Below are 27693 nucleotides of genomic sequence, written 5' to 3' on the forward strand. Positions count from 1 at the left end.
CTACTTCCCTCATTTCGTTCAATACCATGAATACGCTATACTTTAGTTTGTACGCTATGTCTGGAATATAAAAGGTAAGTAAATTTCAAATATAACCCCATTATGTATTTATGTGACGTATGTCACAAAACAGATCCTTATTAAGTTAACAGATTTACCACAAAATCAATTGATTTAGTTAACAGATTTATCACAAAATCAATTGATTTAGTATTTTCACAATTATAGTAATTCAATTCAGAATATACAGTAAAGACTGTTGTTAATACAGGTAATAAAATTCTTGTGTTTAATTTAATTTTATATTAATTCGCAATAAATATCAATGAAATTGTTGTGACCAGTCATCGCGAAAATTATAATTAGATCGACGCATGGCATCTGGCATCGTTTTCCTTGACAGACTTGAGAAGCTAAGGATGCAGAATCCTCGGATAATTAACTCAAGAACATATTCCGTCCTTACGATTTTTTATGCAACGGTCACAGTTGTTAGCCCAAAAGATTTTATTTTTTATGAAATTCAAAATGAATAAATTAATAAACAATAACAATAAATATGAAAAATATGAACATACTAAATAAATTGATTTTGTGATAAATGTATTAACTTAATAAGCATATGTTTTGTGACATATGTTATATAATTGTAAAATATAATTGATTTTTAAAACCTTTTTTTATATTGAATATAAAATTTTCATTTGTTTTAAATTTAAAGGGACCTTTTGTTTTCGGTTTAAAATTGTATATTTCCGTGAATAATTATGAAAGTGGCAATTTTTATACTTTTTTTTTCAAAGTTTAATAAAATTATTCTTTTTACATGCTGTTCAAATTGTTTAATGATCATTTTTCTCAAAATTAACATATAGCTATCACACTGCTGTCATTTCACTTACATAAATTTTTAATAATTAATAAACATAATGGCGTCCCAACACGTGTTTACATTTATGTTGAATAAAATATTATTTAGGTAAACATCATTAATTCAAAAAATACATTTCTAGACACCTGCGAACTAAATAAGTCAACATAACGTAAAAGATTATTTTACAATTTATACGTTCCCTAAAGATTATACCGAGCTGACATCCATCTAATGCTCAGTAATGACCGTCTTTCATAACATCACAAAAAAATAATGACATTCCAAAGGCAATACTTGTTTATTCAGTATGGACCACAATAAAGTCGTGGTGGCCTGGAATTTAAAGGCCTGCCACTCATACGTGAGGGCGCCTGATTGAAACCTGGCAAGCACCAATGTGATCTTTTCTGAATCATATTTACTTTCTAAGAGTAGTTTTAGACACCACTGACAAACGGTGAAGGAAAACATCCTGAGGAAACCTGAACTTATAATTTCAAATTACAAGATTGAAATCGCCAACCCGTCTTGAGCAAGCGTGGTGATTATTGCTCTCTAACCTTCTCCATGTGAGAAGAGGCCTTTGATCAGCAGTGGGCTCCTATAGGCTGACGATGATGATGATGAATGTTACAGAACAACATTTAAAAAAATTACATACATCATGACAAAGCAGAAATAAATAACACATTGTAATAAGCTTTTGTATAACGTAACTTTAATTTTATCATGTGCAACTAATTTAATATTTTAATATTAGACCAATTTAAATAAGACTTTGCAAACGGCGCTGTTCATAATAGCTATAACGAAAACTAATTTTATGAAAGTGTCTGCACTTCCTTCTCTCTGCAAGTTATATACTATTTTTTACTCTTTTAATTTATTATTTTTGTATAATCTGTGATCACCGAAGCAAAAAACTTTTTTGTAAGGTGGTAGAGCCTGGTTGTGGTCAAGTAACTATAGATCGAACATGGGCTGGCTTGACCGGGGAAAAGACCGATCTCTCACAGAATATCGGCGTGAAGCAGTCTTTCATGATGGCGTTTCGTCCGATTTCTGATAAGGCCGGTTGCCCTTTCCCTGTTCCCACCTTTTCCTGCCCTCTCCCTAATCCCATCCTTTTCCCCTTCCTCAAGAACCAAGGCTGGCTACGCATCCGAAACATCACTTTTGTTGCAAATGTCCATGGGCAACGGTGATCATTTCCCATCAAGTAATTTAATAATCAAATCCGCAATTACAGCTATGTGATGAATAGAATACAGAAATACATGTACAACAAAGCGAAGCTGATTAGCAATCTCCAAATAGTAATACCATTAATGTATGTATATTTTGAAATTTCAAATTTAACATGACAATATTTTTATATAATGCTATAAATAATATTGAATTTTGAAACGTTATAGTATAATTACGAGTGATTTTAACTTTGGCATTAAAAAATTTTTTCACTATTCAAGCATAATTTCAATACTATTTAGTAAGCGTTTGATATTTGACAAGAGAAAACTTTGTATAGTGTTTAATAAAAATTCAAACATCCGACACATAACAGAGTTCATTTTAAAAATTTATTGAATAACGAAATATTTCAGCAGCCCCAATTAAGATCACCTCGCATAATCATTTTGTAAGTGACCTCTTTTTCTATTCATATGTGGTAAATTGATTTTAAATTACCTAAAACTCTTAGCTTAAAAATTAAATTATTTTAAAAAATATTTACGAATACCACTCGACAGATTTCGTATTCAAATAAACACTTATTTAGACCTACATGTCAGATGACGAAATCCATATTAAATAATAATATTCGGAAGATATTAAAAGCTTTGACAATTTCCATATACACGAAGCATTATGTGAATGAGCGAGAATATAAATTAATACAAGCTATTTAAATCACCATATTGGCTTTGTTTTTTTTACCCCTACTGCATGGCCGAGACGAATTCGAACGCATGCAATAAGTGCATATACATCAACCAGGACGTAGCATCTTATGAGCATTTGCATGCTTGCTAACTGTAAAGTAAGACTTCCGTACTTCTTTATCTTTTATACGAATTAAATGAAAAGAAATTAATTACACAATTTTTTATATACCTATTATTTAATATGCGTATTTCAATAATTTTAATATAACTAGATATTAAGTTATAAAATTTAATAATAATTTATATCTTGATTATAAACACCCGACTTGACTGACCGGAATTGCTAATGACTATGAAAAGACCTATGGTTATCAAATATTATTAAAGTTTTTATAATAATCAATATCTGAGTTCCAAATTTCCCTTATTTGAGCTTCAAATTTAATGGGAAACTGTCACTAGTTTCAATTCATTAGTGTGCCAAATCAGTAAATAGTTATCACATATTCACATTTTCACATCAGTTATCACATATTATTACGTAATATTCTTTAATGTAACCTTTTTCAATTATAATACAGAATTGCTAGTGTCTTAAAGTAACCGTCAGCTTCAAATAATGACGATTTTATGAAAAGGCTTTTAGTAAATTGTATTTCACACCAAATTTTCTACGAAAATCTGATCACATTTGTATCAAACCTATCGAGTTAGAATTACTTTAGCTCTATTGTCACTATTTCTATAACATTTATATAAATAAAATGTCATTGTAAATCATTTATTATGAAATAGAAGTTAATTATTTTACTATCAAACCATTAAAAATGAATAGTTTTAATTTCTTTGTCGTTTATAATATTCATACGTCACAAAATTAAGGTGTACTGCTATCTTTTGAGACAATAATGATAGGAGATGGACTTTCAGGATAGTCAATTACATCGAGATAAATATCACCTTCCACTAGATTGTATAAACATATCAGGAAACCTGCTACTGATTAAGTTGCTCAAGGCTGTGTAAATTCTACGTACTTCATCTAACAACTGCTCGTGCGAGACTATCGATAGCAGTGGGCTCCGCAGCTACTACTGTTTTAAAGAAAAGATTTTAAATTTTTGGCTTCGTATTATTTAGTCGTATTGCTTTCTGACAGCAAATAGATTTTTACATGTTTAAATACACATATAATTTTATTTATAACGTGTATAGCAAATAATTGAAGTAGTTATGTTTCTATTTAAAAACGTGATAAGTGACATGACTACGTATATGAAATTTCGTAGATAGTGAATTATAAATATTTATTATAATATTGAGCTCTATCATCTTTTATTACAATTTATTTTATTATAAATTATTTCAAACTATATTATATTAAAATAAATAAAAGCAAACAACTTTCTCTCAACTAATATGACGTATAATCTTATAAAGAGATGTGTCACTAATGGCTGTATTAAGTTTCAAAGCTCAAGTTGAAGCACTTTCAACATAGTTGAATATGACTTGTACTATCGATGTCAATTAAATCATTGAAATTATAAAATACAGTAAACACAAAACTATATTATATAACATTTATAGAAAAATCAGGAGTAAAAAAAATGTGTTAGTATTACAACTGTCTCATTATAATGACTCATATATCTACCTACAAACAAAATTCATGATTGAAATATACAAAAATTAGTAACACTTTTTTTAATTAAAAAAAAAAACTATTATATATTATTTAAGAAGTTTTCACAGACGCTGTTTCATCATATGTATATACGTACATTAAAAACTAGTTATGAGATTTTCTTACCTAGACTAAGAAATAGATTAAGTTATTCGATGTCATTGATTTCCATCATATGAGTTTTCAAAAGAATTTAATTAATAAACATAAAAGTTAAAACAAGCTTTTATATCACGAAAATTGCGCGAATGCATATTCTTAGAAGGGTAATATGTTACTTTAATTATTCCAGGGCTTTCATATAAAATATTGTTTTATAAAAAACATTTTTTAATTTTAATATATTGAGATGAGAACAAAATGATAACTTTAAAAAAAGAAACATGATTATCTTTGTTTTATAATTCAAAATATATAGTACATATGAGTTAGGTGAATAATCTTTTTAAATTACTAACAACCCAGTATAAGTAGTTTAAGAGGATTAATCAAGGACTTCAGGTGTATCTGATGGAAAAAGTGTTAATTAAGATAAATTGATTTTTTTTATAAATCCGCTAGTTGAAACATCTCTATGAGGTCGGTTAACGTACTTATAGGTGCATTGAAACACTTATATATTGAATATTATATATAATTTGTTCGAAAATAAATATCCATAGTATTTATAGAACTGTTAGGCGTACCCCATTGTTCTATTATATGGTTACCAACTGCATAATACTATTAACAGTTGAGGGGAAACCATTAAAATTCACATTTAACAGCTATAAAGGTGCGCTAAAATTAAATAAATAATTATGTAAAATGTGTGGAAATTATTCTCATTATCATTAAATATCATATAGATACAAACGATTTTTACTTCGAAATGTACTCGTAGTTAGTTGTTTGAAAACTTTTTATAGATCAAAACTGAAGCTTGATCAAGTATACTAATAGTTTTCCTAATATTCTGACGTCTTCAAACCCTCCTCAAGCTAGTAATCTACTTGACATATATGGATTGCTCCCAAAGGGAATATTACCTGCCTTTTATCCAATATTCAATATAATTTAATAATAACTTTAAAAGTTTGTAAAATTGTAATGTCACTGGTCAACCCTTTTTGTTTTGACAATATTTGCGTCTTCAAACAACCGATGGAAAAAAAGGATTCATTGAAACTTTTATATAGAACACTAGGGGTTCTGAACTACGAGTATGTGAGAAAAGGCTTTAAACACTTGTGACGTCACATATTTTATAAATATCTGTTATTTTGTAGGTTATTAACTTTGATTAATAACCTTTTTATTTTAATCTTATACTGCAATATTGTCACATCACATAATTCATATTTTTTCTCAGAAAATCATTCGATTGATTTCATCCATAAAAAATAACTCTAAGATTTCACTTTAAATAGACATTTGCTTTGATACAATTTATAATCTGATCATATATATGGCATACGTAAACTTTTAATTTCATAATAGGTATTAATAAATAATTCAGAGCATTTGTGTATGCTGGCAAACCCATTTTGGTAATCACCTTGAATTTCATTAGGCATATTGTTATGTAGTATATAGTCATCACCACTCCAATCTAAGTCGGATCGCTGTTACATAAAGTTTAATACCGGAAATACATCTAAGATATTCCGTAATACTCCCGTCTATTCCCATACATCTGACTAAATATACTTAAACTTCGGTAAATAATAAAACAGTTTTATTATAACAATTCAATTTAATGAAACATTGAAATAACCGTTATTGAGAAAAGTATAAGACAAATACATACATATATATGTATTAATTCCAAAGAGTCAGTGTTCATGTACCTTTTTTTTATTTACTCTAACATATAATTATGACGTGCTGAAATTATTAAGGTACTAAACGTGATATGACATGTAATGAATATGTAATGTATATGAAATCGGCACTCGGACGTACGTAATAAAAGCTGTCAGTGTCTCGTCCTCGAAAACCTCAAATTTGGACAGCGGACACTAGATAAGGATAGATAGATAGAAGGATAGATAGGAGCTGGGTAAACTAATCATTACCGGTGTCTTCCGATCATACAACGATGACCCAGAAACAAATCGGGTATTTTAACATATCAGTGAAGCTGTGTATATGCCTCAGCTTTGAAACACTTAAGCTCAGCTAGTCTTTTAAGATGATTTTAATGTCCCCATTAAGATTGGCTTTTCCATGTAACTTGAATGACGACGCGACCTTACAGCCAATTGCCTAGATCTTGCACAGATGATGACCTAGAACAGATGCACCATCGAAATATAATCCCAAATGTGGACCACTTTAGACTGTCTGGTTATATCTGTATAGACACATGTCCGCCTGATCACGAGCTTAACATTAAAATACTAAGTAGCGCAAGTCAACAGGCCAAGATTTGATGCAATGTTTCTTTGCATCTTATCCTTAGGTAACAACTATCCTCCGCTAATGGAGATCTATCAAGATACGATATCGAGATACAATATATAGCTGATATGACCCATTACATACCCGCGACGTATCCACTAGTGTCAAAAGTATTCGTCTCACAAAATCAGTTGACTGAAAATCTTGGGAGTCAAATTTATATTTATAAAAATAAGAATACAATCTTTCAAAAGAGGACAGAATCTTTCCGATCAATATGTGAAAATACTATACGAAGTATTATAAACCTGCGCAGCTCGAGCTACTATTCCAGACTTGACGTGGTTTTGGTTCAGTCGTCATCTTCTAACGGCCTCCAACTGCCAGGCATGTAGGCTGATCGGAGCGTTTGCTTTGAGCTCCTTATCTAGGGCCACCAGCCCACAAGCGGTTGCAAAACTAAGTGTTCGTTAACAGCGCGATATCTGCTGGGTTACCGCACTACTGCCTGAGCATTTGCCAGTACAGACAATGAAAGTTCCGTTTGCTATAGAATGCCCACAAATAGGGCCATTGTTTATAGACGGTTACGTTATGTCCAAAACACCGAGTTTGATCCTGTGTCCGTCCACCTTTTTTAGAATCTACAATAACTCCAATTTGAGCTAGTACTTTTATTACCTTTCTTATCTTGTGTTTTTAATTCTTGAGGAAACCACATCCGGGGCATAGCAGTCCACTCTAGGCAGCAAGATTTTCAACCTCTTGCCGTCACCACAGTCGTATATATTATTTTTTTATCGAATTATATTCTTTTACATGGCTCTCTAGCTTTTTAAGAAGCTCTGAATATTATTGTAATCTTTGATGATATTTTCTATTCAAGTTTTTTTTTTCACTTTCCGGGCGGCTTTGATTTCCTCAAATATCCTCCTTGAGTAATGTTATTAAGTATAATATATTAAGTAAAATTATTGACAAAGATTAACATTTAAAAAAACTTAATCTGGTTAAGAAGTCAAGTGGTGTAAAGGAATATCAGTTATCAAACTGATAGTCAATAAGTAAAAATGTACACACTAGACCAATGTCGTAATCAAGTAAAAGTCCAATTCTAAAAAGACTGATATTTTAAGAAAATAGGCTTATAATTATAATAGCATAAAAATAAATTAATTACAAAAATGCATGCGGCATTTTCAATCTTTTTTATAAACCTGTCTACACTTGAATGTTAGAAAATCATAGTGGTAGTTAATTTATACCGGAGATCGACGCTCATCTGATCATTAGTATGAAAACTTTAGAAATATGCTATCGCAATATCAATTTTTATTATATTACACAGATGCCGGATTCAAAGATGCCATTCATCCTATTGAACAATAAATTTTGATGTAAAAATTAAAAAAAAAACAAAATGGTCGAGCAATAATTGATATTGAATCTATAACACATAATTATCAAAGAAAATTATTGTTATGCATCGCCAGGACTCATAAAAATAAAGGGCCAGAACATTAATGTAGAATTGAAAACAGTTTCTAATAACACTTTTAATATTGGACTAGCATAAATGCAATATAAATTACTATTATCTTAAAGGACAATTTTTTTTTTTACGCATACGCAGATCTTGTTTATTTATGGAAAATGCATACGTCCAGCTCACCTTAATCCTATCTATTTTAATAATAACACTGCTACGAAGAAATATGTTTTATTCAAAACCACTACTTTCGATGATGTCTATTAAAAATTACTTTCAAGAAAAAAAAATCAATAGTAAAATTTACGCAAATAATAGTTCTTATTGAATATTTCTACAAACACCTTATAACTTTCAGATGCTAAAAGTTAAAAAGATAGTTATATTTTATTTAAGTAAGTTACTTAACAGTATCGAAGTCACAAAATATTATTAAATTTATTGTTTTTTTCCAGATCAGACGAAGGAAAAATATTTCAAACAATGCAAGTTTCCCTTAAAATAAAGCGGAAATTCTCTGCTAATGCTCGAATGCGATTATTCAAGAAAACTCTTAGACATAATATTTTAAACTGTTTTGTAAACTCTTTCACTAAAGCGTAGTCGCATTTTAAACAAAATTTAATACTTCAATATTAATCATTTTATTATTAAGTTCTGTATTAAAAAAAGTGCAGTTAAAATTAAATTTTTTAGAGAATATGTTACTACGAAATACGTAAAAGATTTTTTTTTTAAAAAGGCTATATTGAAACATAATTTAAATGGATAATCACCTCAACTCTACTTTGATAATTTATGGAGTACTATATATACATTAATAATTTACAAACGATGTTGTAAAAGATTGTTGCTAAGAGCGCAAATTATAGATACATATAAAGTGGTTAGCTTAGAGAAACTCACAAGATATTTGAAAGTTAAATTGGAATGTGGGGAGAGTAATGATATTATCAAAAATATCGAAACAAATCTCGTTACAGAACTCCTGATAGCAACTCCTACTTTTTAATATAAATTAAAAGTTTTTTTTATACCAAAATTTTATTTAAATAATAATTACTTATATGAACGTAAAAAAATATAAAATACAAAAGTAACTGCTGGAACACGTTAATAAAATGTTTATAATGAAACATTTACACTGGTTCACAGTAAAACTCAAACGAGTTTATGATGGCACCTTTAATAATTTGTTATTATTGTATATATGTATTCGTTTGGTGATTATTGCTCTGAACTTCTCCTTGTGAGAAGAGGCCTTTGCTCAGCAGTGGGCTCCGATAGGCTGATGATGATGAATATATAATGTACTGTTTTCATTGCAACGAAATGTTGTCCCTAACTTTGTTGTTAGTTCGAGAAAGAGTGACTTAAGAAGATATATATTCTCGTAGTTTTTTCATATATTTTTTCTTTTAGAAAATAAACTGCTATATCTGCCTTATATTCATTACAAAGAAATAGAAAGGTATAACAATAAAATCATTATTAAAGTTAGCATCGTAAGCTTATCAACTCTTTGTATTATTTAAAAGGTATTCTGTTAAAAATTAAATTAAAGTATATAGTAACAACTCAAGCAATAATTAATAAAGCATTTACTAGAATAATATTCATTCACCAGTCACCCCACATAATACAATTTTTTTTTTTATGAGAAAGTTGGCAAACGAGCTGATGGCCTATTTGATGTGCAATATTCACCGTCACCGATGGACATCCACAACATATTTTATGTTAAGCAGATGGTAGGAAAGGATGGGAACAGGCAAAGGGCAACCGGGTCTTCTCTCAACGGACGAAACGCAGCCTTTGAAGACTACTTCACACCGATCTTCAGTGAGAGGGTGGCACTTCCTCAGTGATCTAGCCCATGTTCGAGCCTGTAGTTACTTTACCATAGCTAGGCTCTACCACCTCAAAAAGGTGTTTTACTGAAAAACTTAGTTCTACTGAATGCAAACAAACTTCACTTATCATAAAGATACATGAAGCGTCGTTTTTAATTACATCCCCAAGGACTTTAAGTTCATTATTTATCTCAATACTGAATACCGACATATTTCATGTCGTTTAAAACCCGCTTTGAAATCTTTTCACCATCATCTATATACAGACGTACGAAATGATTGATAGGATATTTTAGTTGCATATTATTTTGAAATCTATACATATAAATAAGATTAGAGTGTCTGTTTGTAATATGCATATGAAAATATTATATAAATATATATGCGGTAAATGTGTAAAGGAAAAGAAATTGACTTTTCACTTTAAAAATACAATTTCCGTTTAGTACCCACTTCTATCATTTTATCGTGAATCAAATACAGGCAGCATTTAGTTTTTTCATATTGTTTTCTCTTGAATTACTTTTTTAAAACTTCAAACGCGTTTTTTACTGATGTGTTATTAAAATACAGCACAAATTGTTCATTCAAAGAAATTATTTTAGATAAATTAGTAAAATTATTTTACAGATTAACTAATTTGGTTTTTTAATTTCAGTTTGATATTACTTAATAGAAAAAAAAGATTAATCTAAAACATGTTTTGAAATCTAATCTAAATACAGTTTTCGGGATAAGTCGAATGTACATAGTTTACGAATATACTGTTACTGAGTGGATTTAAGAGATGAAATAATTATTAAAAAATCATTATATTATATTCCCTTGAAATATTTGACTTGATTTATTCAAAAGAAGGCGAATTTGTGTTTTTGTTTTTTATATATATTTTTTTTGTCTGCTACTATAAACCTTTTTTATTTTAAGCTTTGTAAATACGTACACAAATGTGATTATTAGAATGAAGTGCTCTCCTAAAATAATTCTATCATGTAGTTACCTTACGCTAGTACTAAAGCATTTTGATATATTTTCTTCTTGCCAATACATTTATATCAAACTATATGTGTAACACAAGAAAAATATGCACATTTTATAAGCACCAGTTGTTAATGAAATGGAATTAGATTACATATTTTGTTACAGGATATATAAAAAGCTAGTGCTAAAAAGCTAATTTTCAAAACCTAATATGTCTTTTATAGAGAGAGCCATTAATCTAGTAATTAATAATAAGCCACTGTTTAGTAATATTGCCAGATTAAACGTATTCTAAAGAAAGATTTGAATATAGAACCAATAGCTTTGTCGTTTAACGAATGTCATTCCAAATTTTTAATTTTTCCAGCAAAACTCCAAAGCAAACTTTAACCCAGTTGAAATTTTTATTTCTGTATTATATTACACAAACTATTGCTCAAAGGATCCCTTACTAACTTGATAAATGAATTCATTACCTTAATAACAAAGGCCAGACCTAACCAAACTCGTAATCAATTTGACCAATTCAACAAACCTGTACAGAATAAACAAACAAGCGAATTAAAATGTCAACACAATGAAAATTTCAATGTTAATAACATGAGCTAGTTGAAAATTAACAGTAATACATTAATCGACGTACCTACATCGTATATTATATACGTACCTACATCGTATATTATATATATATATATATATATATAATATAATAAATTGACTCTAATGTATTCTGTGCACGCTCAATTTTCATGTTTAATGTGATGTGAATTAGTCATCATTTATTTTTATTTATCATTCAAATAAATCAATTAAAAAAACTTATATGTTTATAATTATAAACATTATAAATTTTATAATCTCGAAGACAAATATTTACAATTAGCGTATATTAACCATTGAAATGGAAACCGTCACCCACGTCTTGACATAGGAGTGACTGGAAATATTTCAAGAGTGGTTTATAGGAAGGGAAACATGAGATAAAACAGGGAACTGGCTACCTCTCACTCACTGATTTAAGAAAGGCGAAGTTATATCAATAGCAACGTAACAATGGAGTTCTATAAAGAACCCTAATTACTAACCACAAGTTTAACAAAGGAATATCAATTGCGCAGAAATCTGTCAAAAACTAAATTCCAGCAACCTTAGCTTCCTTTTCCATAATTCTAGTATATTGATAAAATTTTAGTCCACTATCCAATTTTAAAATGTTTTTTTATATACTTAACACAAAAATATCATAAAAAACACTGCATTCTCTAGATTTTTATAGTTACTAAAATTCTTAAAGTTGGTATTCTAGTGACACAATTTGTATTAAACGTGCGTGTATGCAGATTTCTTAAATGAATATTGTTAAATATTCAAGTGTGCATACTCTACTAATAATGTAGATTTTGTACGACTGCGACGCAAACATTAAATAAATAAATAAATATCAGACATACTTCGAAAAACTAAACTTCGTTTTATAAGATGGTAGAGCCTAGCTCATAGCTGTGGTCCAGTTACTGCAGCTCGAACATGGGCTGGCTCGACCGGAGAAGTACCACTCTCTCATAGGAGACCGGCGTGAAGTAGCCTTTAATTGCTGAGTGAGAGAGCCCGATGCCCTTTCCCTTTTCCCACCCTTTCCTCTCTCTTTTCCACAATCAAGGTTGGCAAAGCATCCGCAACATCCCTTATGTTGCACATGTCCATGCGCAACGCCGACCACCTTTTATTAGATAAGATGTCTGCTAGTTTGCCCTTTGGACATAAAAAAGTTCAGAACCACATACACACCTACTTAAAAATATGACTACTGAAAATTTTAATATTTTTTTTCTGTATTTTTGCGTAGAAATTTCAACAAATTTAAATTTCTACTTCAAAAAAAACAATTCTTTTACTTCCTAGACTCGTATTGCTTTTAATTTTAATAATCGCAGTAAATACTAACAGTAATTAATTTAATCATCAGTTGTATTTGTTTGCGGGGCTTATTCCAACTAAAATCGTTTTGCTTCGATTGAATAGTACATTTTATTACAATGAGATTAAGCAGTCGCCTTTATCGCCTAAGACCTTTAAAAATTCAATAAAGGGTAAATAACCTAAATTTGTATCTTTATTGTATCTGTACTTTTATATAAAAAGATTTTTAATATATGTCGGCGTCAATGATAACAATGTATTGATTAAAATAAAATCAATGATCACTCAATTGATTTATAAATCTCGGCGTTTAATATTCGAAAGAAGTCAATTGTTTTATGAATTAAATATTTTTGCGTTAATTATTATTATTCGAAATAAATTCATAATTAGTCAATTGATTTGCAAATAAAATCAATTTAATATCAAAATTACTTTTCATTGTCAATAATAATTTGAGTTTTATTTATAAGTAAAACGACTCGGACGTCATCAACCAATCAGTGAATCAGGTGAGTTGTGAGAGAGGGGACGGCTTCCATATAAGCAAGGCGAATCGGCGATGAGCCGGGCTCGGGAGCCGGCTCCCATCCCTGCTGCCCCTCCTGCAACTAACGCTTGGCATAGACCTAGCATGGCCCCTCAGGCAACCCAGGCCCCTAAGGCTACACAGGCCCCTCAGGCACCCGCGCAAACACAGGCAATCGGCCTCGCAGCTGACTTGCAGCTAGTCTGTGACTTCGCGAATCTCATAGACCCCGCGGAGGTGCAGACATGCGCCGCCAAGCTGAGGGCCTCCGATAGCAATCCTCAGGCCCGCATGATGGCAATGTGCCAGCAAGCGGGAATGTTGAGTGCCATGGGAGCGTTCAAAGCCAATGGCAATTAGCAGTTAAGATTAGGCGTCCCAGACACCCTTCCTAAACGCTGACAATAAACATATGACCGACAGTACAGACATAAATGTCCCCACGACAGACAAAGACAACATTACACTAACACACCGCCTTCGCCGGTGAAGACGAGGTCCCGTTTCTTACACGTCGCTCCGGCGTGCTGCTTAGAATAATTCTTACAACCGTGAGACTTCAGAGCAACCTAGCTCATCCATACTTCAATCGCGAGCCGACATATAAATGTTGGGATAACAGCTACAGATAATGATAGATCAGTGAAAAAGCAGTACATACACAAGAAAATTATAAAATCGTCTTCGGTGAATGACAAATAATAATACAAACTGACAGATACTTTCATCTCGTCTGCAAGTGATCACTGTTGCTATAAATTAATCGAAACCTTGAAGTATATTCGAATAACACAGTTTTACTTTAAAATAAGCTGTATTACTCTTGAAATTCTTATCTGTTACTTAAAAATATATTTTTAAGAAATTGAAAGCAAGAAGTTTGTGTAGCTAAGAGGTTTGATACATTTAGAATGATTTAAAATAATTATACAGCATGTGATTCTAGCATAGAATTGTATTGAGACTTTTTATATAGTAACCATAATACATGCCGACAAAAAAGTTAACATTTGTAAAAGTGTGGTAACCAAGTTCTTCTTTCAAAGAAGACAATTCTTATTTTTTTTTATAACTTTCCAAGCAGACATTTAACGGACTTCAGCCCTGTAATCTCTTTACAGAGTTAAAATTTATTTCTTTCACTATCGATCCGATACAAAATTTCATGGTGAAGTCACTTAAGTTTATTTCTTTTCGACTTAAATTAGATCAGATGGTTAAAAAAATAAGAATTCAAAAATTTTAAGCTACAAGGAACACCTATACCTCCGTGATAAAATACACTTTTTACTGTCTTAAAAGTTTAAAAGATTTATATTATTCAGCGCATAAGCAACATTTATTATGCTGACGCACGAACAGCGAGGTATACGTTTTACTATCATTACTTTTATTCCAGTGGGTTCTCTTGCAGTCATCGGTTGAAAATTGTGAGCCTATAATTTTTATTGTGTTAACAACAAATTGCTGGGATTTTTTTTTATAAAATAAAAATTTACATTAGATCTACTTGAAGATCAAAATATAGTTCATATATCTTTTATGACTTTCGAACGACGAACTATCGAACTCTCAGTATAGTAGTAATATCACAGCTAAATCTCCCTACAACCTACTAAAAGGTCTTTCTACAACTACTTGAGCCTATGCAGAACTGACATCAATTCATTCTTAGAACGTACTTCAAATGTAGCTCTAGTAGATTCGTTACAGGTTAGGTTAGGTTAGGAGCGAGAGGTATAACAGCTAAATCTCTCTACAACCTGCTAAAAGACTTAGGCCTGCCAAGAACTAACATCAGTTCATTCTTGGAACCCGTGTCGAAGGCAACCCTAGCAGGTTCGTTTCATATTTGGTTAGGTAGAGAGAGGAGCTTGGACAGTGGAGGTGAGCGTTTAATGTGCGTTAGATAGGGGCCTTAAACCTACACCTGGGTCGCAAGTCCCAGGCACTCTTAAAGCTGAAATGCTTTATGAGTGCTTGGAGAGCTCCTTTGAACGAGGTGAACCCAGCACCCGTACGGTGAATCAATGGTATGATGTTATTCCTGTCTGGTTTTTTATTTTGTATTTTGTGCGAAAATACATCCACACAAACTTTGATGTCGCTTCCTACACGTGAATGTCACAAATACGTTCTGATCTGCCACCCCTTTGTTTGATGGCTTATAAATGTATATTGAATAGGGCGCCTTCCTCGCAACTTTACTCTTGATTCTTTGCCTATTGATAAGTTTTTCACAAAAATTATTCACACATAGCATCGTTACTGAATAGAGAGAGAGAGTACAAACAGAAGTAATTTAGTATTTATAATTTCCTAAAGTAAAATTTTATGTATATTAATGTAATATTGAAAAATATGATAAAACTTAACTTTTGTCATGACTCGTGAGATGAATTTTTAGAAATTACAGTTTTATATTATGTCATTTCCGAACTTTATTATTTAAACTTAATAAGATAAGATTCAGACATACGGACGATAATTTACTATATTAGTATAATCTAAGTTAGTATCTACGCGTAATAAGCTGGGGGTGGAAGAAAATTTTCTAAATTCCCAATCTTCAGTAGAGTACCCCATATATATATATTTATCCTTCTTAGCGGTGACATGTCTAAAAGAATATTCACAGTCATGTACAATTTTGATATAAGAAAAAGTTGGAGTTTTATATTTGACCTTGTGTATTTAAAAATTTGGGCTTAGGATTTGTTTATTGTCGTTTCAAAACAGAAAAACCCAGTGGTACACTCTTCAATAAATAAACCTCTTAGGTTATGGGATTTATCCACAAAAACAAACGTTACTTTCAGCGATCAAATTATATTTATTAAGAGAAAACGTATTGACAAGAACACAGAGTTAACAAAAAATGACATCACACAAGTCGTGATATGAATGTTAGTTCAAAATTGACAGCGACAGTGACAGTGGCGCCAAATTTAAATTTTCAAGTTTCTTTTATTAATTCTAATACTCCCACTAAAATTTAACTTTATTCTTTACACAATATTTCAAAATTCTCAAAAAAAATATATAAACTTAACCAAATATCTGATCTCTCAGATAAACAAATATTTGGGTTGATAGGGCTTTTGTCAAAATATCTGCTAATTGCTCTTTACTTGAAACATAATTAATTTTGATTAAACCCAATTCAACCTTTTCCCTTATAAAGTTATATTTAACATCTATGTGTTTTGTACGCTTATGATAGACAGGGTTATTAATAAGTCTAATGGCACTTTGATTGTCTACATACAATGTGACACATTTAAAACTATCACCCAAGTCTGCCATAATTTGCTGCAACCATAAAATTTCTTTTGCAGATTCAGAGGCTGCTACAAATTCTGCCTCAGTTGTGGAGAGAGCAACGGTCTTTTGTTTTTGACTAGACCATGTTATTGGTCCACCATTCATTTTAAAAATATAACCCGTTGTAGATTTACGAGTATCTACATCACTAGCAAAATCAGAGTCTGAATATCCAATCAGATCACTGCTTTCTCCATATTTTATACATAAATCTATGGTGTTAATAAGGTATCTAATTATACGTTTAACAGCATTTACATGTTGTTGACTAGGATTGTTTACATATCGGCTTAATACATTCACTGAAAAGGAAATATCAGGTCTAGAAACAGAGCTCAAAAATAGCAGGCAACCTATAGCCTCCCGATAAGGAAAGTTAACAACATTCTCATCTAGATTCTTTGTGATAATAACATTTACATCTGCTGGCGTACTGGCAGCATTTGCAGTACTCATACAAAATTTATCAATAATTTCCTTTATATAATTTCTCTGATAAATACAAATACAGTTATTTTTTCGTTCAATTTCCATTCCCACAAAATATTTTAAATTTAATTCTTTAATTTTAAAAGCTTTGTTTAAGTACTCTATTATTTCTTTAATAAGTTGTTTACTTGAGGATATTACAAGGGCATCATCAACATATATTATTAAGAATACTTTTATTTTATCAAAAGTGCCAACATAAACACAATTGTCAGCCTGAGACTGTATAAAACCATATTTCTTTAGGAAATCAGTAAATCTTTTGTTCCAGCATCTAGATGCTTGTTTAAGACCGTATAAAGACTTATTCAATTTCAACACAAAATCATTCTTAACAGATACACCCTTAGGAAACTCAATAAAAATATCTTCCTCAAGAAACCCATTGAGAAATGCAGTTTTAACATCAAACTGTTGAATTTCTAAATTATATTTAGCTGCAATAGAAAGAATAATTCTTATTGAATCATATCTAGTTGTTGGTGAAAATATTTCTTGATAATCAACATCTTTTATCTGATTATAACCACGTGCACACAAACGAGCTTTATAACGAATAACTTTATTATTTTCATTCTTCTTAACAGTAAAGACCCATTTCGTAGTAAGGGTTCGTTGACCACATCTTTTCACCATAGTCCAAGTATTATTAACTTTCAATGCAGATAGTTCTTCTTTGATAGCTTCTGACCATTTATCTTTCTGAGGACTTCTTATTGCTTCTTCATATGATTGAGGTATTGACAATTCTATAAGATTGGCTTCAAAACGCCTATTATGCCTTGGTCTCAAGTTGATACTTCGTGATTCTATGTCACTCAATTCTTGAGATGGTTCATATACTGGATCGTCACTATTGCAACTCAACAAACTATCTTCATTCTCAGATGATGGTATTTCAGTTACACTATCATCTACATTTTCTGACTCAGGAATCTCTGTCTCCTGGCTTACAGGTATATCATTATCAATTATACATATTTCTGCAATGTTCTTTCTAGTTTCTGGCACTTGCTGTTCATCAAAGATGACATTTCTTGATATTTTTATCTTCTTGTTATTTAAGTTGTACATCCTATAATTGGTATTATCATACCCAACTAAAATCATCTTCTCACTCTTCTTATCTAATTTTTTCTCAACTGATCTGGAATGTGAACATAACCAACACTTCCAAACACCTTCAAATGACCTATCTGAGGTTTTATACCATTCCATAATTCAAAAGGTGTCTTATTAGGGCACTGGCTAGAAGAAGTCCTGTTTAATATATAAACTGCACAATTAACAGCTTCAGCCCATAAATCAAGAGATACATCTTTGGCATACAACATTGAACGTGCACTTTCTACTATAGTTCTTTGTTCCCTCTCAGCACGGCCATTCTGTTCTGGGGTATAGGGTGCTGTACGCTCATGAACTATCCCCTCTCTATCCAGATACTCCTGAAATATCTTGTTGACATACTCTTTCCCATTGTCAGTATGTAACACTCTAACATTATGCATGTATTGATTTTTAATAATAGCATTGTATTTCTTGAAAACTTCCATGACTTCATTTTTATTCTTAATGAAATATACATGCCTGTAACTTGTGGCTGCATCTTTAAATAATACAAATATTTCATACCTTGTATTGATTCATGACTCATTGGTCCACATACATCACTATATACTAGATCTCCTGGCTGTAATTTTCCTCGTACAGATTTATGAAATGGCAGTCTACACTGTTTGCCATATGCACATGCTTCACAAATAAAGTCACTTTGTTCATTGTCTTTGATTTTCAAGCCTTCAACAACACTATTAGAACACATATTTTTAATTTGCTTTAGATTAATATGTCCAAGTCTCTCATGCCACATTTTAAGGTCACTTTGGGTATTTTGAACCAGGTTGCAAGTATTTGGAATCACTGTTTTTATATTTAACTCATACAAATTGTTTTCTGTAATTTTAGCAATCATGACTACTTCACTATTTTTGTAAATTAAAGCATTTGTGTCCTTTTTAATGATAGTAAAATTTTTTCTTATTATTGCCCTTCTGAAAACAAGTTTCTTCGCAGGCTGGGAACATAGAGTACATCACACAATTCACTGTCCTCCCACTGTCCATTGACATATCTCTGAATTAGAATTTTACCAATACCAGACACTTCCACTGATTGTTTATTTCCCAATGTCAATGTTTTCTGACTGCTCTCAAAAATTTCTATAAAGAATTCCTTTCTATAGGTCATATGTGCGGAAGCACCACTATCCAATATCCAAATATCTTCTGGGTTACTTGTGTAATTACTTTCTATATTAAATGCTAACATATCTGCGCCTTCTTGCTGAGGCTTTCTGTACTTGGATTTTCTTGGTGCACGACATTCCTTTGAAAAATGACCACGCTTCCCACAATTATAGCACTCAAACCTATGTTTGCTATTAGTTTTGTTTTGATTTGGACCACTACTACTAGGTTTGTTTTGATTTGAATGTTTTTTCAATCCTTTATTGGCAACAAGAAGAGCTGTCTCTTGTTGTTGTTCATCTTCACATGCCAAACTTGCTTCTTCATCTAACAATCGAGCAGTTAAGTTAATGATTGTTTGTTGTTCTGGATCCATCGACATCCAAGCTTGCCGCAGTGGTCGATACTTGGAAGGTAAAGTACCAAGTATTTTAGTAATGATGGCCATTTCACTGACTTTTTCACCATTTTCATTTAGCTGTTTTGCCAGAGATTCTACTTTTGATATGTGTTGAGCTACACTATCATTTGGAGACATTTTATATTGATAAAATTTTTCATGGATTAACATCTTACATAGTTCACTCTTTTGTTCATATATTGATTCAAGTTTCAACATGATTTCTTTAGCAGTTTCACAATTTTCAATTAATGTGATCTGACTTAAATCCATTGACGAAGTTATGATAAACATCGCCATGCCATCGTTTTTCAACCACTCCGTACTATTTCCTTCTGGTTTCGGTATAGAAATATCAATTCCTTTTGCTTTCAGAGCACACTTAACTTGAAATTTCCACTGTCGAAAGTTATTTCCATCAAATTTTTCCAAATGCATTGACCGCGTGGGATCCATTTTGAGGTTATTCTCTCGGCCACAATGTAACTTTTTCTTTGTCTATATTTCTTCTTCACTTTTATTTCCAGAGTTCGCTGGGCCCATAACCTCTTAGGTTATGGGATTTATCCACAAAAACAAACGTTACTTTCAGCGATCAAATTATATTTATTAAGAGAAAACGTATTGACAAGAACACAGAGTTAACAAAAAATGACATCACACAAGTCGTGATATGAATGTTAGTTCAAAATTGACAGCGACAGTGACAGTGGCGCCAAATTTAAATTTTCAAGTTTCTTTTATTAATTCTAATAAAACCTTCAAAAATTAAACAAAATGTTATTACAAAACTGATCTTTCAAAACGCAGCTAGACATAATAATTGTAAATGTAGTAGTAGTAGGTATTACATTTTATTTTTGTAATACCAATTATTATTGAGTGTTTTCATAAATTAGTTTTTAGGAGCTCGCGAATAAATGTCGATGAAATTAGAGTATTTCTAAAAGATTAAACCCACAAATAATAAACTCCTATTCAACGACATCTGTAGGTGATCTTAAAGATTATTTATGTTAAGGAATTCTTTTAATAAATGCCAGAGAAATTGGATCAGCTCTTATAAATCCGTGGGAGGTGAATTGAATTAGACTATATAATAAGTTAATTTAATGATTTTTCCTTAAAAAAATCAAACCCTGTTTAGTCTCATTCGTATTAACATTTTTTATGTCCATTATTAATGTGTGTCGGGATTTTGTATAAATACAACTGAATAAAACTCGCGATAATCTTAGATCTCATTATAAAAACAATTATCTTAACTTCTTGAGTAGAAACTTCTTGTTTTATATGTACATATGTAGATAATTAATATTAAATGAGATTTCCATTAAAAATGAAGAAGTTTGAGAGATAACGTCGTATTTGCAAGATACAATAGTATCAATTCATGTTAATTGCAAAGCATCACATTTTCACGCAATGTGAACTTAGAAGAATTATAAATACATACACACTATAAATAAGATTAAAAAATACTTCAGCATGTCTAAAATGCGTCCTAAGCTCATGTATTTCCCTATTCGATTTTTCAGAATTGCTCTTTCTCTTTTCTATCGACCCCTCAAATCCTCTGAATCCTAAACATATTGAGAGACATTACTCGATTTATGTCTTTTATAATGTTACTACAATAAAATAAACCTAGTAAAGCATTTCTTTGCTTTTACTTAATTTATATTTTCTTATATATAAAATTGTTATTACAATTTCTTTGAAGAGTCAGTAAAATTTTTCATGCGTCTATCTAATATTTTCAAGTGGTAATATATAATTAAGTAATTGATGAAAATACAGAGTCCTGGAATGTGATCCAGCTACGATACTCTAGGAATTTAAGGAAGAATTTCATTAAGCTTTGAGCTCACTTATTGATATGGAAGCCAGACGTTCTGGGCCAAGAACTTTATTAAGATATTATATGAATGTCGTTGATATGCTGCGATGTACGTGACAGTACGCTTTATTGCATTGTCGAAGATAATCGACATATCACGAAACAAAAGAAAGATCAAACAGCCTTCAAAGAAAAATATCCATTGATCTGATTATTTTATTTATTTGTCTGTTGTTGAATTGGGTTCATAGAGTATAACATTATAACATTTGTTTTAGAACAAAAAATGTATTCTTTAATAAGTTATTTGTAGTTATAAAATTTATTTACGCATACTCGTATATGCATTCTAAATTTCATGGTTCACAGATAAGTTAAAAATATTAATTGAATAAAATTTTTATTTGTATGTCTTCATTCATTCTTATATAAAATCCCTGTTTAAGATATACTCTAACGTAGTTTAAAACTTTCAAACTGCAATAAATTTCTGCACAAACTGACAAATGTCTCCGTAATGGCAGAAACGATTAGATGCACTTTATCTTAGAAAATACAACACACGAGACTTGTCTTTACACATGTGTATTATACTTATATAATATACTCAATTTCTTTAACCGACTTCAAAAAAGAGTAGCAGTTTCGCAATTCGTAATAATCTTTTTTATATATGTTTCTAGATTTCTCAAATACTTATGAACCGATTTAAGAAACTCTTTGTTCATCTAAAAGGTTTTAGACCAAGTCAGGTTTCTGTGATAGGATCCTCTAAAACTTGAGGGAAACCAAAAAAAAATGTCGCTGTATTAAATAGTTGGGTATTTGCCAACCTTCTCCTATCGCGGGTAAGCATATTATTGAAACGAATCATTCTCACTTCTGCTGTTTCGTTAAGAAGTACTTGAGCGGATCAGTGTCTGGCCAAAGATAATCGTCGCTCGAAGACGCTTCTTCAGCTAATTTGTTTGGGAGATGTTCATAAATAACCGACAATCGATCTTATCCTTGGTCTAGCATCTTTTCGATAGTCGTTTATAGATAAGAGACAATCTGTTTACATTATTCTATAGTCTCTTTGGACAATTTTCTTTTTAGTGAAATCTAAGACTTTCACAGTCAGACGACATGTAGACATCAACATCAAATACGCGTAGTAATCCGAAAAAATTAGTTTCATTTCAAATTTTCTTTTTAAACAGGGTATCCTATAAGTCCACGCAGCCATTAAAGACTACTTCACGCCGATCTTCTGTGAGAGGGTGGCATTTGCCTGGTCGAGCCAGCCCATCTTTGAGCTACAGTAACTTGACCACAGCTAGGCTCTACCACCTACAGTAATTGTGATAATCTCTAAATTTACTCCGCCCAGTGAAGGCCTAATCATGGTTGCTATAAAACTCACACATACAAAGCACAGTCCGCTCTAGTGAAACACCCCAAAACAACTGAATTCTGAAAAACCGTTTGTGCTTCCTGCGCGTCTTTTGAATTTTGTTAGAAATTTAAATTTCCAAGGACTTTATAGGACACATGTAAAAATGCACACTTAATAGTTTTTTTTCACTATTTTCGGATGACTCTTGAAGACGTCGTGCTGTATTTCTTTCTCTGTTACGCTTTCGACGTCTATTTTTATCAACTTCATACTCCTGTAGCTGAGCTCGACTTTTTCTCATGCGATATACATGTGTGGATCTCCCCGTGTTCAAAACAGCTACTATAGTGTAGCTGTAAGGATAGGATACGTATAGGATAGCCTAAGTACCAGTTTTATAATTACACTTAAAAGCAAGAAATAAAATTATTCTTAAGTTAAAAAAACTGACTACCAAAAAACAACATAGGAACACAGGAACTAAAAAGAAAAAAAGAAATTTTACATTTAAATACACTTTCCTAACCTAACCTATCTAATAATAAATTCTAAACATCTGCAAAAAAATCTACTAAACAAATAATTTATATGAAAGAACAATATTTTTATTTACTTTCTAATCATCAAATTTTATTAGGTGTTAAGTCGAATTTTGTGCGGATATTTAAAATTTTATATGAGCCAGCCTAGATTAAAAAATTTTTAAGTGTAAAATATTTTTTTGTTTTTTTAGTTCCTGTGTTCCAATATGTTTTTTTTTAAATATATTTTTATATAACAAAATTTTACTGTTACTACATCTTAAATAAAAAAAAAATCAAAAATCTCTATCTAATGATTTTATACTTTTGAAAAGTGCAATTTTATCATCTAATATTGATATTTGAGTTTACAAAGTCTTTATCGAAGTAATCACGTCCCACTTTTGATATTTGCATTTTGTATAAAGTACATAATAAAAAGTAGTTTCAAGATATTGAATCTTTTTAACAAATTTGCTTTTCAAGAACTAGTTAGTAATACTTCAGATCTAAGACATTTCATTCAAAATATAGTAATTGAAAAAGATATTATAACGACATCAATATTGGGCAGTCTACTAGCTTCTTTCAATCTAAGCAAAACTTATATGAATTCATTTAAAATTCCGTATTTCAATGAGTACTAGGCATTTAGATTTTAAACTTTTATATAAAATAATATTTAATATAAACCAAAAAACATATTAAATTAAGTACTACCATTTTCTCACTGTAATATATTGTTATCGATGTACACTGAAAAAGTAAAACTCAGTAAAGATTACAGTAAGAGTGCAAATTCTTAAAAGCACTCAGTGTTGACATAAACAGTTTGTTAATTTTGTTAGATAGTAGCATTTTTAAACCGATTAACATTATAGTATAGTATAAAAGTGTTTTATTGTAAACCATAAAAACGATTTATTTGGTTATTTTCTACTATTTCAAAACATATTTTTTATTCAAGCACTTAGAACAACTGTTACTTTATAAATCGCCATCCAAAAACTAAATGTTTTAAAAAGGGATGTTTGTTTACTTTTTATTGTCGCCATTTATTATGCAGTCTGCATTTAAATACTGAAAACACATTTCCGTCCCCGACTGTTTCTTGTAACTTTTTTTTTTGTATATTTTTCTAAACGTATCAAACTTTAAAGCTATAGGAACTTCCTATTTAATATATTTCAATTATATGGTAAAATATTTTTTAATAAAATCTTTTTTGGTAAAATTTATTTGGTAATAAATGTTATTTTAAAATCATTTTCTCCTAACGATACTGATATTTGTTAACTAAACCCTCAATGTAATAAATTCATCAACAATGAAATAGTGTAAATGTTATGTATATGGACTCGGAAGTTTTTCAGAAAAACGCAAAGACAAAATCATAATGGTCATATTAGCCTTCATACTTTCTGATTTTTAAGTACCCTTGCCTTTCTCGAAACTAACCCGAATTAAAATTTTTGTCTGTAATTCGGGATAACTTCTTTAACTCTATACGCATATTTTGGTATTGTATCTGGTTATTCAAGTTATTCATAATTTTTGGTTAAGTTGAGAAAACCACCTCAAAAAGTGGCTTCAATTCACAAAAAGAGTTTGTCCGTAAATATACCAAGGCCGGTAATTTTCGAAGAACTCCAGAATCTTCTTCCTGATTCTTCTTACTGATTTTGAGCTGAAAATAAAACCCTAAACAGGCTTTGTAAAAGAATTCACAAACATCTCTCATGTTGACTGTGCGTCAAACTATTTTGTTCTGTTATTCCTTTTCGCTAATTCAGACATCCAAAAGTATTTTTTTGCTGTTTACTAAAACCATCGTATTAGTAATACAAACACGCTCGTACTATTTAGAGCTTCTCTAAAAATTGACCTTAAAGAGAAAACTTTGTATCTAAGATTTTCATACATTATAAAAAACAATGAAATAAGACAGTGTTCTTGGATTTAACTTGCTTTTGAAAATATGTTTAAGTTAATCTAAAAAAGGTGTCTTCACCCTAATTCATTAAATATTCACCAATTACGAAACACTATTATATTATCTGTATCAAAGATATGAGGACCCCTAGCTATAATGGAAACAAACTCATAAAATTATATCTAAATCCGAAAATAACTGTAAGACCCTAACATAAACTTATTGACAAAAAATAAACCTTAGATTTCATAGATTCAGTCATTATATTTCAGTTATTATTATATAAAAAGTTAGGCATGTGCGCCATTAAGATTTCGGTGTATATTTGTTCGGTTTTAATGATACGAATATGTTAACCTGAATGAACCGTTTTTCTTAGATAAGAAAGTTACAAAAAAAAATGAAAAGGTATTTATCTAACCTTCTTTGCCGAGACAGCGACAAATGTTCTATATTTCCAATAGGAATATATTCTCACCTGTTTTTTGACTACATCTGCATTATTTTACCAGTTTCATTTTTCAAAAACAATTATATAAAAACTTTTTTCTCCTTTACTTTTTTTCTGAGCCTAAATAATAAGATTATATTTTCTTTCAACAGGCAAACAACATTCATACGTCATTAAGTGACAACAAACGTCAAATGTCAATATATGTCGAAGTTTAGTCAAATTTCAAATTGTTTGACGTGCATCCGTTACAATTTTATTTATAAAATAAAGTTTATCGAAAAATTATAAAAATCGAATATTTGAGTTTTTTCAAAAATGGAGCCAATCAAAATTGACTATTGTGATATAACTTCACAATTAGATGCTAGAGAAATTCTAAGATATTTAAACAACCTTGGTATTAAAAATATAAGTGGTGAGGCTCTTAAATGTTTCATAACTGGTAAGTAAATTATATTCTGGTAATTTAACATGGGTATGTAATTTTTACGGATTTTGATAATGGTTTTATTCCAAATTTATATCGTTTTAGACCTCAAAAAACTAATAAAGTACGATCTTCAACATAAAAACGGGGACAATGACAATAAATATAAACAACCCGAGTTGAATGGGCCTGAACGCTTACATAGCGCTAGTACATTCTCCTCAAGAATTAGGTCCAAGGGAAATGATAATAAAATAATTTGTACCCGAGAATGTAATGGATTTAAATTAAGAAAACTGCCTACAGTTAGAACAATTAATTCTGCACCTGCCTTAGGTAAAACCGAAACTGACAATAAACCTCAAAGAAGAGCTTGTTCCTGTGTTCATATAAAAAAAAAATCTACAGAGTCCTCTAAAGTTATGACAAAGAATACTCTCAGCAATAATTGTAAGTAATTATATATTTTTTTTCAGTGATTCAAGTTTTAATTCCTTGAAATTGTATGTTAATGTAAGATAAATTTATTTAAAGAAATTAATTTTTCTCTTTAAACTTATGGATGAATGAAAACATTTGGTTTATCAGTAAATAGATGTTTACAATATGAAATTGTAAAACATTGTATAGGATTTAATGCTCTAATTGTTTCAGTAATTAAGGTTCCTATCCAGCCTATAAAGAAAAAGAATGACCCTGTTTCTCTCTACCACTATTACACATCGCTGTGGGCTAAATACAAGTCAAATGTACCCGGAGAGAATAATTGGTCGGACCTTAGATGGAGCATTAGACAGAAGATGGTCGGAAATACAGTGTCACAAACTACTAACAAAGTATTATTCTTTTTTCAGTATTATTTAAGTTATATATTAAACAAAATCATACATAAACGGAAATTAAATACCTCTTAATTTTATTGTTATATGACAGAATTTATAATGTTTATCAATACATTTATTTTCAGGTTACAGATCCACATCCCAATGTCCACAAGAAACAAAATACTGCATGACTCAATGGATTGCATTTAATATCATCTAAATGCCTTAGTTTGTTAAATATATGCGTACAAATAAT

General features: G+C 30.6%; 1 protein-coding gene across 1 annotated transcript; it reads left to right on the plus strand.

Moving 5' to 3' along the window:
* The first annotated feature begins 59 nt into the window (after positions 1-59).
* Positions 60-27692, plus strand: LOC116768667 (uncharacterized). Its single transcript, XM_061526348.1, has 5 exons — positions 60-74; positions 26336-26628; positions 26719-27063; positions 27268-27449; positions 27581-27692. Exons 2-5 carry the CDS (start codon positions 26502-26504, stop codon positions 27626-27628), a joined length of 702 nt encoding a protein of 233 aa, XP_061382332.1. The 5' UTR covers positions 60-74; positions 26336-26501; the 3' UTR covers positions 27629-27692.
* The last annotated feature ends 1 nt before the right edge of the window (position 27693 follows it).

This window comes from Danaus plexippus, chromosome 4 (genome assembly GCF_018135715.1).
Source record: "Danaus plexippus chromosome 4, MEX_DaPlex, whole genome shotgun sequence".
Classification (NCBI taxonomy): Eukaryota; Metazoa; Arthropoda; class Insecta; order Lepidoptera; family Nymphalidae; genus Danaus; species Danaus plexippus.